Here is a 16975-nt window from a genome sequence, read left to right as displayed (position 1 = left end):
CACATCAGCCAAGAAAGCTGATCTGCCAGCAGATTGTACCTTGAAGTAGGTTGTGTTTTGGCCAGAATGTAAGTAGGAGTTATGTTAAGGCAACTTTGGAATCCAGTATTTCTACCTTGCATTAACAGCAACAGCAGAATAAAATTCATAATAGGCAGTTCTGCTTGTCTCCAGCAGAGGGTAATGGATCCTCTGATCCCAATCTTATTTTTAAGAGCACACTTCTTATTACACAGCTGTTTTCCTTTAACAGTTGAAGAAATGCCTGAACAACTGACTGCATCCAAGACAGTCTATCAACAAGAAAAAATCTCTATGAAGCCCGAAAAGAGGCAAAAGTGTTTAAGTAAAACACCAAAAAAGGAAAAGGTAAAAAAAAAGGTTCTCACGTAAGCATAACCATGACAAGAAAACTTTGCTCCAAACACATATCAACATACACAAATATACCAACATGTGAAAAGTCAAAACTCTGGTTCATTGCACCACCTTAATTTGGTTTATGAGTACAGCTGTACACTCAAAAGTTAAACCCTTTCTGAACAATAAAATGACACTATAAATGTGTGACACCTCTCAGCCACGGAGTTCAACAGCTTTTATGAGTACAAGTTTCACATGCTTATGAAGCCTTGCATGGGACTAGCAGATCAGAAAGCACATTTATTTGGATCACAGCCTCTGAAGACATAAAACCAGACAATAGAAAACACTAGGTACATGGATTTAGTCAGAATTTAGGCCAGATGACTCAGAATACAGTCAGTGCCAAAGAATATAACACAACTGGAATCTCCTGCTGTTTAGTCCTGTCCTGTGACTGTCAGTCCAGATTTTTTCTTAAAGATAGTTGATGGTAATGCAAATTACAAGTGTTCCATATCTCTGGAGAGGGACTGGGTTGATCAGGGAATATCATATCTAGAATTTTTGACACACATTTTTAGTACTTCTCACTATTTCACTGTGCCTCTGTGGGTTTCAACATAATCAAGTATGTTGAGGGTTAGAAGGACTAAAGGAAGAGAAAAGGGATCTTGCCAGGAAGAGAAAACAGATGCAACAGGAAAAACCTACAAGTTATTCTAAAGCAACGCTTTAAGGACAAATTAAGACATAGAAAAGTCTTTCATGTAATATTTGACTTTTTTCTTTTTACCTTGCTTGATGCAGTTACACGATAAAGAAGGCATGAGAACATGAAGAGGGCAGGAGGAGAAGAAAATGTTTTTGCATTCAATTTATGATCTATACAGGAAATCTTGAGAATATTTTCACTGCACTTTTTTGGGTCTGATTGATTTGCTTCAAAGCTAAAAGTTTGTCTGGTCTTGGTTGTTGAAGAGCCAGAGATATGGTCTGGAAAGCATCATCCTTTTAACTAATACACTCAGAGTGCTAGTTATATTACAACGAGATCTGCCTTTAAACTACCTGGTGTATGTCAGAAATAATTTAAAAAACACAGATGAAATGAAGAAAGAGATTTCAGTTGGTGTGAACATGCACACAAAATTACTTTCCTTTTTGGTGAGGTTAAGTGTCTTGGTTCTATTAGTTCTCAAATTTTTTTCTCAGAAAACAGGTTTGGGATTTGTATTTATAGCATGAAACACATAAATCTAAGGCAACATGAACTAAAAAAAAAGAAGGCAACAAAACAAAACAACAAACCCCCAATAAAACCAAAACAACAAACTCCTCAAAATTACTTTCATGCTTTCTTTGATTGAATGTTTCTTGATTTTTCCCTTACAAATCACCTTAAATTAAATCATTATTCCTTACTCTGACTTGGTTAAGAGTGATTTTTTTATTGTTTCCTCTGGCTAGCAATAAACCAAAAAGAGTTTATAGCTAATCAGACAATTTGAGATGATTAAATATTAACGTCTCCTACTTAACTAGAGAAATGCAATTCCTTTGAAGACAAATTAGTTTTCATCACATATTGAAACATTCTTATAAAAGTCCAGTTTAGGGACACAAATCACTAGGAGCTTCCTATAGATGAAGAAGGATTTTCAATAGAGCTCAGCCCCAGTCCCCAGGAGAGAGCCCAGATCACACTCACGATATGCTGTTGCAGAATCTCTGTCCCTCTGGTCTGTGCTGAGAAACATGGTGAGAGCAGAATATGGTACTTGGAATAACTATGGAGAGAAAAAACATGACTTAGGAAATGTCAGGGTAAAACTGCTGTATTCCTTTGATATCCAAGAAAATGGTTTAATGGGACCTTGAACATTCATTCACAACACTGAGAACCATCAACCAATTTTTTAGCACAAAGACCTGCCTTTTCTTTCTGATTTGTAAAGCATATAAAAGGAAAACAGTATCTTTCAGAATACAAATAATAAATAAAAAATAATAAAATACCCAGAGGGTCGATGTTGTGCTCCTTCAGTTTTCTTGGGAAAATATCCTTCACAGAGAGACTCAAAGGAATTTTGCTTTCTTTGCACCAGGACACTATCATATTCCTAATTTGAATTAACTAACTGGAAGCAAAGCCATAAAGGAGAAATACAGTTTTCCACTTTATTCAAGCCAGAAGACTACACCAATACCCCAAATATTTCAGATATCTAATTATGTAAATCCAGGAGATAATAGTGAAAATTATTTTCTGTCTTTCAGCACCATTGTGCCACACAGTTCTTTATTTGAGTTAAGAATATGTTAAGAGCATTGCAAAGTGGAACTGGTACATGAACCTGCCTGAACAACCATGTTTTCTGTGGTGTTCCCACCACCCCAGAGATCTGTAGCCAAATTAAGTCTTGAACTCTGCATCCCACAATGTTTGCACAAAATGCATTTCTGTCCACTTCCACTGACAATGGCAAGGGTGTACATTTTCAAAACTGCCATGGAAACCCTGTGTTTCTCTTTCAAAAGAAAGAGGAAAGAAATTATTTAAAATCATTATGGATGTCTTCTGGACCTTCTTTCTACTGGGGAAACAAAGGACCTAGGGAAATATTGAAGTTTAATATAGGAATACAGAATTCCTAATCTGCTCCTGAGAACAGGAGTTATGAGAAGTTGGGTGTCTAACTGGAATTAGGAACATCTCTACAAGAATGAGTTGAGGGCACTGGAGGTAACCTGGATGAATTAGCAGCTCATTTACTAGAAAAAGCCCTGTCAGAAAACCATCAACCAGCAGAGAGTTTGATAAAAGGGCACCTACCTGTCCCTTAAACTCACTAGAAATTGAAGTAAAATGTGAAAACAAGTTTACTAAATATGAATGCTTTAATATAGACAGACAAAAAGCAAGTTACTGCTGAGAACCTCATGACCTGTAATCTACTTACTGTGGTCAGTGCTTGGAAAAGGCAGTAGAAAGTCAGATACCAAGCAACTCTTCCTGATACAAATGGAGGCAGGTACCACATAAAAAAATAGGAGACTATTGTGAAGGGTGTACATGCCAGCACCCTGAGAAGAAAATTACACACATCAACAATCTTAAAATAGCAAAGCACGTTAAATTTTCCTGCTAATAATTAATATAACACAATTTATTTTATGTGCAATTTTTCTAACTGTAGTAATGTATGCTTTTAAATATCAAAAGTTAGTGTGCATTAAATACATAGATGAATATAAAATATATCAATATAAAATATAAAAATACACAGATTAATACTTTCATAAAATGGAAAAAAACAGGAAATCTGAAAGAAAATATCTACACTAAAATTAATATCTGACTCAGAAGAGACATAATTTCCTTTCATGTGCACTGTAACAGCATACCTATATTGCCATTCCTTGGCACATGTCTCAGATTAGGCATTTATTAGAAAGAATGGCCGAAAAAAATCACTAAGCTCTGTCATCATGTCTTTGCATACTCCAGCAGTTTTTACATGAGTTTACTTATTATTGAGATTCTCTCTTCTAATTTTAGTGCCTTTGGTTTTCCCCTGAACTTAATCTCTTCACTGCTACTTCAAGCAAGTGCAAATATGTTGCTTAAAAATACTGAAAAAAAGCATACGAGACAATGGATAGCCCATTGTGAAAGCTCCTACACTCTGTGTCTAGTTAGGTATATGATAATTTCCTTAATTTAATTCCTAATCACTTCAAATACAAAAGGATCACCTTCAGAGAGGAAGGTGGCTTAAAAAAAAGAACCACAGAAACTTATATTCCATACACATTGCCATTAACCAGCAATTAATGACATTAGTCTGAAACCTATCTCAGGCAAGTAGCACTCGTCAAACTCCATGATACAGAATTGGTCAGATGCTATTATTTCCTAAATGTCTGAGCTGTAGCATCAGGCCTCTCCTGTATTCTTGTAAATCAGGCACTGAACAATGTATTTAGATGACCAAGATCCTAACAAAAAATTTCCAAACACATAAAACAGAAAACAGATTAATCCCTTCACAACAGCACTACTGACATTGGGGGTCAGCTGATTATTTTGTAATCGTGAACTGAAAACCTGGAATACAAAAGAGTAATGTGGGTAAATAGTTTAGTAAAACAATGGCTTTCCCACACTGCTTTTTGGGATGGACAGCATCACTGGGAGCTGAACATTTACCAGGAAAGTGCCAGGTTCTGGTATTCTCTGTCCCTCTGTTCCCCAGCCCACAGTTCACCCACAGCAATGGAAAACATAAACAAGGGTAAAATCCTAACACATCTCAGGGAATCTACCTTCCTCTCCAAAAGCATGAGCTGTTCCACATGGTGTCCAGGCAGAGTCACCACAATAAATATCTTCACAGTCACTTTTTCATGCAACTATTTAGCAACAACCCTCTTGGTATTGTTTTCCCCTTTCCCACATTTTCCTTTCTTCTCTAATGCCAGGGAGTTTTCAAAGCCTTGCTGGAGTTACTGAATATCTGATTGTCAGCTATTATCTCTTTTGACAAAATGTTCAACCAGTATTTCAAGTCAATGTCTGCTTCTGCCTTTTAAAGCCATTAAATAAGTGATTGATGACTTTGTGTTACATTGAGGACAGTATTAAGCGATAGTTAAACATTCACCTCCCTTACTAATGTTCTTGCTTTGCTGGCAAGCTTTTCTGACTGAAAAAGATTTCATTGCTTCATTCTAGATTATTAAGAAGTTAGAAAAAAATCAGAATACTAAAGTATTTTTAAGCTAAGGGAAGCCCCATTTTTTTCCTTTGTAAAAAAATGGCCTGACTCTCAAAGTCTAGGAACAGAACTCCCATGAAAATATTAGTGCTACAAAAAAACACAGACAAAATTCTCCTGTAAAGAAAGCAGCTGTTAGATGAAAGGTGGGGTTAGATAAGCACTTTTCCTGTAAGAAGTGCAAGATGTGCTGGAGCTGGTTTATAGTGAAAAGATAAGTTCGTGCTTGTGCTAGGACAGGAATCATTCTAACATCAATGTAACACTAACACTAACAATAAACACTTGCTAACAATAAGCACTTGCTGTATTTTCAGAGATCTTAAAAAAAAGAAAAAAGCATCAGAATATTTTAATGGCATTTGTATAAAAATTTCATTGTTTTCTTTTTGGATAGCTTTCTTACTCAGTTAATTCAGTGGTCATTAAAAACCACACCATTTACCTGGCCTCCAACCAAATCCTGAAAAGAAAAACAGCAGCAAGCTCCTCTTTTCCCATGAGACTTGACAAAAAGCTTAATTCAACCTGAAGGCCCTGTTCCTACTGGGCCAAGGGCAGCTGATCTCGGCTTTTTCCAACATGTACTTGCCTTCTCTATTTTGTCAGATATAAGCTGCCCATGGACAAGTTTCTGTAGCTGTAAAACTGCCCAACAGCAAGAGAACCAGCTAAAAAACTGCTCTCAATTTCCCCAAAATTTCAGCTTCCTTGCTCAGGGCACATTTACTCTTAGATTTTTGTTGTAAATCAAGCTCGTGGGTTATTTCAATTAAAAATCCACAACTAATTTAAAATATCTTACAATAGATCCATGTAATGTATGAGATAAAATGATGAAAGACTCCCTGTTTCACAGTAGTTGTGGTGGGTCTAAATTAATACAAACCAGTACAGTAGTCAATCTCCCCTTGGCTTCCAAAATATTAAAAAAAAACAACTATCACATGCCCTGTGGCATAGATGAGCTGGAGTTCCTCTAGCATGGACCAATCCTTTCCAATTTTTCTTGCTTCACACTTGTCAATCTCGTTCCTATTGGGCAACATTCAACTGTTCTACATCTGTGCATGCATCCTTCCCTGAACTGAAAGACCTGGGGAGTTAAAGGAGCTCCTGGAAGGCTGATGTGAGATGTGAAGGCACTCTGGGACAGAAGTAGAAATAAGATCCAACTTTGTTGAAAGAGTGAAGTCAAACTAAAGAAATCTAAACAAAGATAAAAATTCAACCACAGATTTAAGAAAGTTTTAGATTTCAGCTTCCAGTTTTACTAAAAATACAGTCTCTTGGCTTTATTCATTTGCATCTCCAGTGGTAGAAAATCTCTTCTGTGTTTTCATGGGTGAACGAGTTAAAAATGACATGGCAATTTTTAGTTTTTATTTTATATATGTGGAATACAACCCCTGAGAGTAATTCAGTGAGGTGGCTGTACAATCACAACAGTCAATATTCACATATATATGTAAATATATGTACACATTTATACTTACCAAGGCATGAGCCTGCCAATTTTTGTCCATCTACTTTTGCTAATAAAAAAGCCAGCAACAGGATCAGTAACTGCACCTGAGGCTTTGCCAATGAACAGCACCAAAGAGGCATGAAATGGAGTAATCTGAAAGTACAGACAGAATACAGTAAACAAGAGCCATATTGTTTCACAATACAATGAAACAGCATAAAGCAACTTTCCAGAAAAAAACACCTCAGTGTTTTAAAGAATAATGATAGTTCATTTACAAAACACTTCTGCTGCTGTCATAGAAATTCCTATTGGTTACCCACAGCAAACAAAATGAGACATTGAGATTGGTGCTGTGAATTAAGGGATCAGAAGGGAAAAATGCAAGGAAGGAAAGATCCAGAATGTGTTTAGGATGAGGAAAATGTCAAATAGCAAAGTCCTTGTTTCAGTCATACAATCTGACAGAGCCCCTCTGTAATCACCCTCTTGCTTTTCCCCCACACTTCTCCATGTCCCCAGATCTTTATCTTGACCTGATCTAGAAAATGGTAGAGGGGGTTGTTTACATGCAGAAATGTTTTTTTTCCTCTCCTGAAATTAGCAACAAGGCTTCCAACTGGTGGCATGTGGCTGAGGAAGAGGTTGTTGCACAACAGACTTTATTCACTGGGGACTGAGTGGTGACAACTGAATTGCGTAAAGCACATCTGCTCAAATCAAAGTTGCCAGCACGTGTCCATCACATCTCACTTGAAAAATGTTCATAGATTACATAAGAATAAAATGGCCAAGTAGAAAAACCTCTGAAATTAACCCAGGTGGGCTATACTTTAGTCCCTATGTAGAAATACAGTTTGTCCCAGGCAAGGCAGTTATTTTTTCACATATATCTGTACAGAGCTTAGGAATTCCCATCACACAATGGTTAAAAAGGGTGGGCTCTCTTCCAAGTGCTCAGTTCATGTCACTGCAACTATAGTCCTGAAAAAAAGTCATTGAAACCTGTATAAATGTGGATGTTCCTCACATGAATAATTGAGAGAAGCTGCTGAAAGGGCCTCTGTAGCTCAAAGAGTGAGAGCAGACAAGATCCCTTCATCTCTGTGCTTCCACATAGCAGTGCTCCAAAGGCCTGGAAAACACAGCTGATACAGCACCAAGCTTGAGCAGGTATCCCCTGCTTTCCTGAAAGGATGCTGTCTCCCAGGCAGCATCACCAGGAATGCAGCTGATGCAGGTCCCCTCAATTAGAATTCAGAATTTGCTGCAGGTGCTCTCTCAGAGGTGAAAGAAGGAAGCAGTGATCTCTGAATGTCCTGGATGACCAGCACAAAAAGCAGGTGCTACAGACTTCTGATATAATGCCCACTACACTTTAGCCCAATTCAGGTGAAATTGCAGTGGCAGCCGATGTTCCTATCACCACCAGCTCCAAGACATTTACTCCACCCTAGAAAGTTTGTGAGCAGGGAAGGATTGGGAATGGCAGTGCCCAGCAGGTAACAAGAGTGGCTCTCCATTCCATTGCTGCATGGTGGGATGAAGCTGGATCAGCACTGGACTGTGTCCCATCTTCTTGCTGATCCATCTTTGCTGGCTCGTGCCCTCCCACAGCCATCAGAGGGTGGCAAGGGGTTGAAACATTGCAGTTATTGAGGGGGACAAGAACAAAAAACTACGAATTAGGTGAGTTCCACATTCATATTTTGTTCAGATAATTGAACAGACTGAAAGGAAGTGGATATTAATACATAGAGGTGGAAGGAAGTCCTGAGGAAAAAGTAAAATCTCTTTCATGTTAGGAGTGGAGTCTTTATAGTCACCCTGTCTTTATCATTGGTATGGGTTTATACATCCCTTGGCTGCATTTTCTTATCTTCTAAATCTAGACAGTGTCTGTCAGCACCAATGCCAGAAACTTCTCAGTGTTAATAAAATACAAGATAAAATATGCTAAATTTGCCCATCTCAAAAGGAATAAATACTAGGATCCTTTTATCAGAGAATTTTGCTGTCCTCTAGTAATTTGACTCAAGGATCCTGTGTGGTTTAGAATTCCACTTATGTCTGTACTCTATACAGGTAATTTAGCTGGAACAAGGAATTCAAATTGAAAAACTGAAAGTTACAGAAAATTAATAAAAAGATAATTTTCTTAGAAAGGATCCAGATTATGTATGGAAGATGACACTTGCTGACTTTCACATTCTCTCCAGAAGCTAAAACAGTTCTGCTCTCTAAGTGGACAAGAAATAAATCCAGGTAGTGACTACATAATTACATTCTCTCCCCTGAAAATGTGTGGGAAAGAACACAGGATTTCAGAGCTATTTATCAGGCCTTGAAATAAATCCTGTCCCTGCAGGACTACTTCAGAGAACAAATTAAACCATCAGGGAACAAATAATTAAGCCCCTTAATGAAAATGTAAGTATATCACTACAGACATTAAGCAAAATTATTTGGTTTCAGTAGAAGCTTGCTAATAAAATAATTATTTTTATGTCACTTATTTAGGTAGTACCCAAAGATGTACAGATGGCACCCCAGATTTCTGGAACTGTGCACAAATACATGAAAGAACAGTCCCTTGCTTCAAGAATTTTCAATCTCTGTGATAAGCAAAGAATGGGGAAATTGCCATATTTCTAAGGATCCTGGGAAAATGGTGTTAGAATCTTTCTCATTTAGTTCCTGCTTCATCATCTCCAATGGCTTGTACTGCCATCCTTGATGACAGTGGGTAACAGCTTTAGTCAGAGCTGCTCCACCGCCCTGCTGTACCCCAAGCTCCTGTTCCACCTCCAACTCCTCAGATTCCACACCATCATTTCACATTTTTCACACTGCTGTCCATAACTGGCTCCTTTTCTACGTCTTGTGACTTTGATCTCAACAAGACACTCAAGATGATCTCAGCTGTACATGGACTGTGTTGAAAATTTTATTTGGTCACAAGTCAGCTTTTAATACCAGACTTTTATAGGAAAAACATAAACCCAAACTTCTGGACACCTCCTGTCTTTAGACAGCAAATGGGTAATGATATCTAACCCAGAAGCTCCTGTTTTTTTCCAGCAAATAGGAACATCCATTAGTGCAGAAGTTCCACCTGTACTTTCAGAGCTGTTCTCACAGTCCCTGAAATTTGGCCTCAACTCCCTAAAATCTTTTTTTCTATCCTAGTACCTTGTCCTAGTTACCATGCATGCATACAAGACAATCCAAACCAGTAAAAATTGCTTATGGATTGATTTTCTTTGTGTCTCTGTTGCCCTGAAATCTAGCTGGAGCAGCTGAAAGTCAGATGAATGGGATGACTCCTCATGCTTTGTTTTGCTGGGTCTGCTTCTGCACCAGAGAGCCACAGACTGGAAGCAAAGAACCTTCAGGAAGGATAACTCAGCTTTATTTGCCATGAAATTACCTTAGACAGACCACATAAAAATTGTGTGAAATTATGTTGGCTACAAAAACAGTTGGGTGCAACTGAAGTGATTTTTAACTAAACCACTGAACAAAACTTCATAACCTCAGCACGGTGATATTAATGTTTTCAGGTGTCTCGTATCTTACACTCTTTGACTCCTGACACTGAGAACTGATCTTTCTTGTGTCTGTAAATGTGTGAGCTCTACAGCACCCATAGTTCTAATAATGATCCCAAACTAAAAGTTAACAGCCATCTCAAGACAGAAAGAAAAATAGGAGGGAGGGGAAATTAGTTCTGGACAAGTTTATGCTGTTCCAGGATGCTGAACAGCTAGAGGCAAAGACAACAAGACAATTGAAAATATTTATTAACAAATTCCCCTTCTGCCATTCCAGGGACACGGCTGGCAATATCAGAGTTCAGTCCACAGTCTGCAAAAGTTTCTTGTGCTACTTACATGGGCTATGTCTAGCAGGTAGATCTGCAGGAAGAAAGAAGCAGCACTCCCTGCCACTTGGTTTGGGGCACCTCCTATGGCATAGCACAGCTTGCTGCACACCGAGAGCCTGTGCCCCTGTGTGAGAACAAGCAGAACAAACCATGAGTAAACCAAGGTGCACAAGATAAAAGCTACACAAGTGATAAGGTTAAAGTCTGTAGTTAACACCACTTTAATGTATTTGCTTCACAGCTATTCCACTAATAAATCCATATGCACTCAACCCCTATCATCAACAGGCATTTGGGTGCTCGTTACTTTGATTTTTAATGGGTTTGTTCTCTAATTCAGCACCAAAAAACAGATTACAGTGTTCCTAAAAGTGAGTTGTGATGACCCTCAGGCTTACCTACCTTCCTCTCACAAGCTATTAGAAGGAAACAAGTCTGCAATCAAGCAAGAACCAGCAGAGAAGTGCTACACTATTATTTGAGCTTAGTTTTGTCTTTGAATGCTTAATTCATATTTTAAATGCTGAAAACTTTTACTTAAAAAAAAAAATTAACCTTTCAGATAATAATTGATAAATACCCTCATGCAACAGTAATTAAACAACATTCACAGAAAGTTCCAGAGACCAATCAGATCCCAAACATTCATGCTTTGTTCCTTCCTTTGTCACAAAATGCTGGTGTGACACTGGCAAAGTCACTTGACTTTGCACATCTTCCTTTTGACTTGACTTTTCTATATCTTTTTGAAAATCGGCATCATATGGTAAGTGATTTTGGACCTAAGATTTTTTTAGAACATCACTCCCAGTATATGTAAAAATTTTTGCAAAACTGTGCTCTCTCATTTGTCATTTGATGCTTGAAAAGTACCATAAGCATGCAGGAGTATTCGCAACTATAATACCCAAATAAGAATAAGATAAATGTTGAAAATAAGGTTGCATACCAGTAATTAAAATACAAAAATTGCAGTTTCTAATAGAGATCCTAATGAAGAACATGGGGTTTTTTTTCCCAATAGTAGAAGTTCCAGGATAGTGGAAAGCCTTTAAAAAACCATAAGATTTAATTTTATGCCATAAAATTCAAAATGAAGGAAGAAAACGACTCTTTGTTAATCTGCATTCCTTTCAGAGGGACAACACATCAAATCAAATTTTTAACTTTTAGGCTTTCAGTCCCTCTTTAAAATTTGCTGTCAACAGAAGCCAGGAAACATGAAGAGGAGCAGCAATCCCGGGTCTGTCTTCTCTCTGAACTGACTACACAAGCCCTTAATTCTTATGTTAGATTGGGATAAAAATAGAAATATGGAAATGAAATTCACCACGATGATATTCTGACACATTACCTAATTTCTGAACATTTTAAAATTTACTAACCCATCATCTTTATAACAGTTTTGAAAAGTTTTAGACTTCTAGGCAGTGCCTTTCATCATCTGAACATTTCCCTTTTGAACTGTTTTATCAGAATGGGTGTGAACAAACAAGCACAAGTATCAGGACTCCTTCCTTTTTGTGTTTTCCCAGAAAAAGACAGGGTGGGATCCCATTACTACACCCAAGGAAAGTGGACACTGTCAAGGCATGAGCTGCAAAATGTTATCACCACAGCAGGCCTCACTTTACACTGCATTGGCAATTTTCTTCTTTGCAGGGAAAAAAAAAAAGTGATAAACAGTCACAAGACAGACTTCATTGTAACAATTATACTATTTAATTTGATAAGAGATTGCAAACAAAACAGACTTTACACATATTTGCTGTCCAAAGTAACTCTTCATTTTCCATGCATAAGTACTAATAAATGAGCTTTACTAGACTTGTGGGTCCACAGAATTTTGCTAGTTTGACCCATTGCCCTTGAGCTTTGCTCCAGGGGCTGTGTACTTTAAAACTGTGTCTCATTTTTTTCATTTTTTAGTCATTCCCTTTTTAAAGTTTTATTTTTTAGTCATTAAATTACTTTAAAAGTTTGCTTTCCCTTGATACTTTCCCTCCTGATCTCCAAGCATTGTCAAGATGACTTTCAGCTGAAATCAAGAGATATAAACTGCTGCTGTGCAAGTCCTGTATCCTACTGCAACCTCAACAATGGAAAAAAAAAAACAACCCAACTTTTAGATCCATAATGCTGCTTTCACACTTACTTTCACTAGTAATTTTCATAGACTCACAGAATGGTTTGGGTTGGAGAGGACTTCTGAAAATCATCAATCCAACCCCTCTGCCATGGGCAGGGACTCCTTGCACCAGCCCAGGTCACTCAGAGCCCCATCCAGCCTGGCCCTGAACACTTCCAGGGATGGAGCAGCCACAGCTTCTCTGAGTAACCTGTGCCAGGGCCACAACACCTTCATGGTAAAGAATTTCATTCTTACTTGCTTCTTTTAGTTTGAAACCATTGCCCTTTGTCGTTTCAATAGCTAAGGCTGTGGTAAAACACAAAAGTAAATGCCTCTATATAATATACATGATTCCAAAATGTTTTTAAAACACGAAGAATGTCAAGTTCTTAAGAACTAATCTAATTAAAGCTGTGGTACACGAAATGGTCAACCAAGATCTAAACTTACAGGCTGCAGGTGGTACTCCTGTCTTTACAGCAGTTTCGTGGTTAGAAAATTGACAACCTTAGTACATTTTTTATGAAGTATCACTGCAATTCCACACACACCCAGAATGCTGCTCAACTATTCTCTGAACCATGCTCCCAGATCACCTTGAAGCAAAGTTAATACTTTGGTCACAGCAGTAGTTAAGTTTTAATTAAATTTTGATTATGAATGTTATTTTCAGAATAAAACAAGCTGTCAGATAGACACAGCATAGAGAGGTGTCCTGTATGGTCACCCACAGAAACACAGGGAATCTGCAGGTCATGAGCTCCCTGGAAGGTAGGTTACATCCTCATCACTGCTCCATACCTGTTTTCCTTTTATTTTTCTTAATTGCTTTTGGAACTTGTTTGTACATTAAGCCATAAACACCACAGCAGTTCTGTATGGAAATGACACATCCTGTGAAAGGAAATGCCATTGTCACTGCAGATCTGCTGCCTGGTAACTTCATTGAGTGTCCCTGAGCTTCTGGCTGCTGAGAATCCTTCAGACTCTACATTCTGGTGTGTCTTTCAAGAAGAAGCAGCCCATAGTAGATTTTTGCCTCTCCGTGTTGAATTCATATGGTAATGACCACATATTCTGCCTCAGTATGCAATGAAAAGTGGTAAAATGAATGTAGGACCCTGCACCACTAAAGCTGAAGCATTTCCTTCTCTCTAACTTCCTACAATTAAGAGCACAGAAGATGTACGTGGCAGCTGTCACAGGATCTACAGAAGCAACCCCAGCCTTGCTTGGGTTTGCATGATACTGCTCCTAAATGCTGACAGAACTGTCTTGGGAAGAATAATACTGAGCAGGGCTGTGTGGCCAACAGCAGAGCACTGGCTATCAGCAGCTCACAGGGCTTTCCTCCAAGGGCTGGCTGTCCCTGCTGCATTGCTTCCTTAAAAAACACAAAATACTTGATTTCTATGAAATCCAGTAACAGCTTCTTCACCCATGCAGGTTTGTCAGTAAGCTGAAAGTACTCCACAAATCATTAGAGATAGGAATGCATAGGCAGTGGTGAAATAAGGAATGAAACATAAAATAAAATCAAATTTTTGTTTTGAGACCCCTGTAGTGTAGTTGAACGTCAACATCAAATTGCTTCTACAAGCTTTAGGAGAAATGATGCATGAGAGGTAAGAGGAAGAAAGGTCAAACAAAGTTACAATTCTGTTTTGTTCTCAGATTAACTTGACTATTTCGCACTTATACATCATCATATCAAATTTAATCGTGTTTCAAGGCAAACCAAGAAAGCATAATAGCTGAGAGATTTGATTTTGCTCCTGAAATAGAAAGCTTAAACATTGTTATGGAAAATTAATGCTTCTCCTACTTTGTAGTTCCTTTATTTTTAATTATCTTGTAAATTAAAACCATACTTATAAATTTTCCGTTCCCCAACAGAACAGAAATTTAATACTATATTTATAGCAGAACATCTTATTTCTACAGAAAGTGTTTCAGCTCTTTGAAAACAACCCAGCAACTCTGCTCTAGGCATAGGGAGCAGCCACGTTTTGTCCTAAGATATTCCTTATCAGTGGAGTCCAGAACTGAACCAACAAGTAATTTAAAAGCAGTAAGAACAGAGAGCGAAACCTGTGACTAAGATAAATGCTAGCCTAGGTTTATCTGAGAAACAATGAAGTAAATGTAGCTAGCGAGGAGCAGCTTTTGAGTCAGCTTTCCTCTCCACGTGGAATTAACACTGTTAATTAACACTGTTCTGTGAGTGACCAGACAACTGCCTCACGAAAGCACGAGTGTGGCATTCACGGGTGGCACCGAGCATCCTCTGGACTGGCTTCAGGTTTCTTAGCGACATCAGCCCACCCTTGAGTGGAAGAAAACAGGAGCAGGGTTTGCGTGCGGGCACCTAGGAAAGGGCATGGGCGTATGAGTGAGGTGGGATGCAGCGGTGCTTTCTCAGGATATTCTTCCAGCTGCTGGCAACGCAGCTCCGAGGAACTCCATGAGACAAAGACGATGCATCTGTGCAACATCTGCAGACTTATGCCATGAATTCAGCCAGATGCTTTCCAAACACAAAAATTCAAGCCTGAGCAGGACGTGCCAGATGTCTGAAGAGCTCCATGGGCTGAATGCCTCCAACATGCTGTGGAAGGCTTCCTCATCTTCTCTTCCCAGTCCCACCTGGTGTTCCCTCGAGAGCCATGGAGTCGGGGAGTCCCCGCTCACCCTCACCTGCCTCCCTCTCCTCCGCGGCCAGCACCGGGGCTGAGGAGGCAGCGGGAGATGCCCTCGCTCCCAGCACACCCTGGGAACCGGGGGAGCGAACCCTCCTGCCTCCCGCATCCCACCTGCCCCGGGCCGGGAGGCAGCCCTGGAGGGGACAGGAGTGGAAAGGGAAAGCGCTTTTCTCTGCTACAGCAGCGTCCAGCGAGCAAATCCCGTGCAGCGCATCCCAAGGAAAGCGCTGGGGTCGCGGCGCTGCCTGGCGAGAAGGGTTGAAGAGCTATTCCAGCTATTCCAGGTACCCGCTGGGACCGCGCCCCAAGCCCCGCACTAACCCGGGCTGCCCCAGCCCCGCCGCGATGGAAGCGAAACGCCGGCGTGCCGGGACCCCGCTCTCGTCCCGGGCTGAGGCCGAGCGGCTCCCCAAGCCCCCCGACAGCCACCCCGCCCCTCGCAGCCCTCCCTACCTCCTGCTCGCCCTCCGGGGTGTCCCTCGCAGCCCCCGCCATGGCACATCCTACCCCGAGCGACACCTGCGCGCCCGGGGCGGGGCGGCGGAGCCCAGGGACAGCGGGCGGTGTCCTCGCCGCCCTCACAGCGCCCTGCAGGGGCCAAGGCGCCGGCGCTGCCCTCTCGGCCCGGGACAGGGGAGCCCCCAGGACACGGGAGCCCACACACCCCGAGCCCTCGGTGCGGAGAGGAGTGGGGCAGATCCACAGGGTGCGGGGCTCTAGGACGGGGCACGGGGGTGTTCATGCAGCCCCAAAACGCCACCTCTGCCCCTTGAAGGGATGCGCGGTTTCCCGATGTGCAGGGATGTAGAACCACGCTGTGAGCTGGACAGAGATCATACAACAGCCGCGCTGGAGCCGGGACACGGTGCGCGGAGAGCGGCTGCTAATTCTTCCATGGGGTGGTTATGGAATGTAAGGGGCTGCCGGGGAGACACCGGCCCTGGAGCTGCTTAAGGAAAGACTGGATGCGGCACTCGGTGCCATGGTCTGGTTGACAAGGTGGTGATCGGTCATAGGTCGGACTCGATCATCGCAGAGGTCGTTTCCAACCTCACCGATTGTGATTCTGCTGCCCCCGAGCCAACACACGAGTTCACCAGCACCCTGCCCCTGGGAAAGTGCTCCTGCACGCATGCTCTGCATCACAGGACATACAAATGGCATTTTGAAGTGTGAATCCTTTCAACAGTGAGGTAACCTAAGAGAAGAGGGTTTAACGAAGCCAACAGGACTTGTGACCTGCTTGTCTTGGGGAGATGATGACTAATCAATCTCTACACCCAGGGCTTTTTGGCGTGACTGATTCGAAGAGCTCTGCTACTGACACAGTCACCCGGTGGGTACTGGGCAGGCACTGCAAACTATGCCATGAAGTAGTAACATTTAAAGCCTGTGCAGCCTCGTTTAGTAAGAGTAATTGTAGCAAATTTGCAAAATTCTGAAAGAAAAATTTGTTAATGCCTTATTCTAAGACCCAGACCTTTAACACATCTCATTGAAAACTCTCTGAAGGGGGTCTCTAGAGGCTGGCAGATGAGCTTCAAAACAGAGATGGATTGCCATTGGATAGCTAAATACAAGGCATGCATCAAACATTCAAATTCCACATTTAGGTTGTCTTTACACACCATCTTCATAACACAT

General features: G+C 40.6%; 1 protein-coding gene across 6 annotated transcripts in view; it reads right to left on the bottom strand.

The window, feature by feature from the left end:
* The window catches only part of MFSD2B (MFSD2 lysolipid transporter B, sphingolipid), a 38702-nt gene extending 22301 nt beyond the window's left edge, over positions 1 to 16401 (bottom strand). For 2 of the 6 annotated variants that reach the window (XM_088162471.1, XM_088162472.1), the window contains exons 1-5: positions 15785 to 16399; positions 10506 to 10622; positions 6641 to 6765; positions 3327 to 3450; positions 2075 to 2153 (exon numbers count right to left, since the gene is read on the bottom strand). In XM_088162471.1, coding sequence (XP_088018597.1) covers positions 2075 to 2153; positions 3327 to 3450; positions 6641 to 6765; positions 10506 to 10622; positions 15785 to 15826 — 487 coding nt within the window. In that variant the 5' untranslated portion in view covers positions 15827 to 16399. Of the gene's footprint in view, positions 1 to 2074; positions 2154 to 3326; positions 3451 to 6640; positions 6766 to 10505; positions 10623 to 15784 lie in introns of all 6 variants that reach the window. The other 4 variants (XM_088162468.1, XM_088162470.1, XM_088162469.1 and 1 more) reach the window with 4 other exon arrangements.
* Positions 16402 to 16975: the final 574 nt, after the last annotated feature.

The sequence above is a fragment of the Sturnus vulgaris genome, chromosome 3 (assembly GCF_052056855.1).
Source record: "Sturnus vulgaris isolate bStuVul1 chromosome 3, bStuVul1.hap1, whole genome shotgun sequence".
In the NCBI taxonomy this organism is placed as follows: Eukaryota; Metazoa; Chordata; class Aves; order Passeriformes; family Sturnidae; genus Sturnus; species Sturnus vulgaris.
This window is presented reverse-complemented; position numbering and strand designations above follow the sequence as displayed.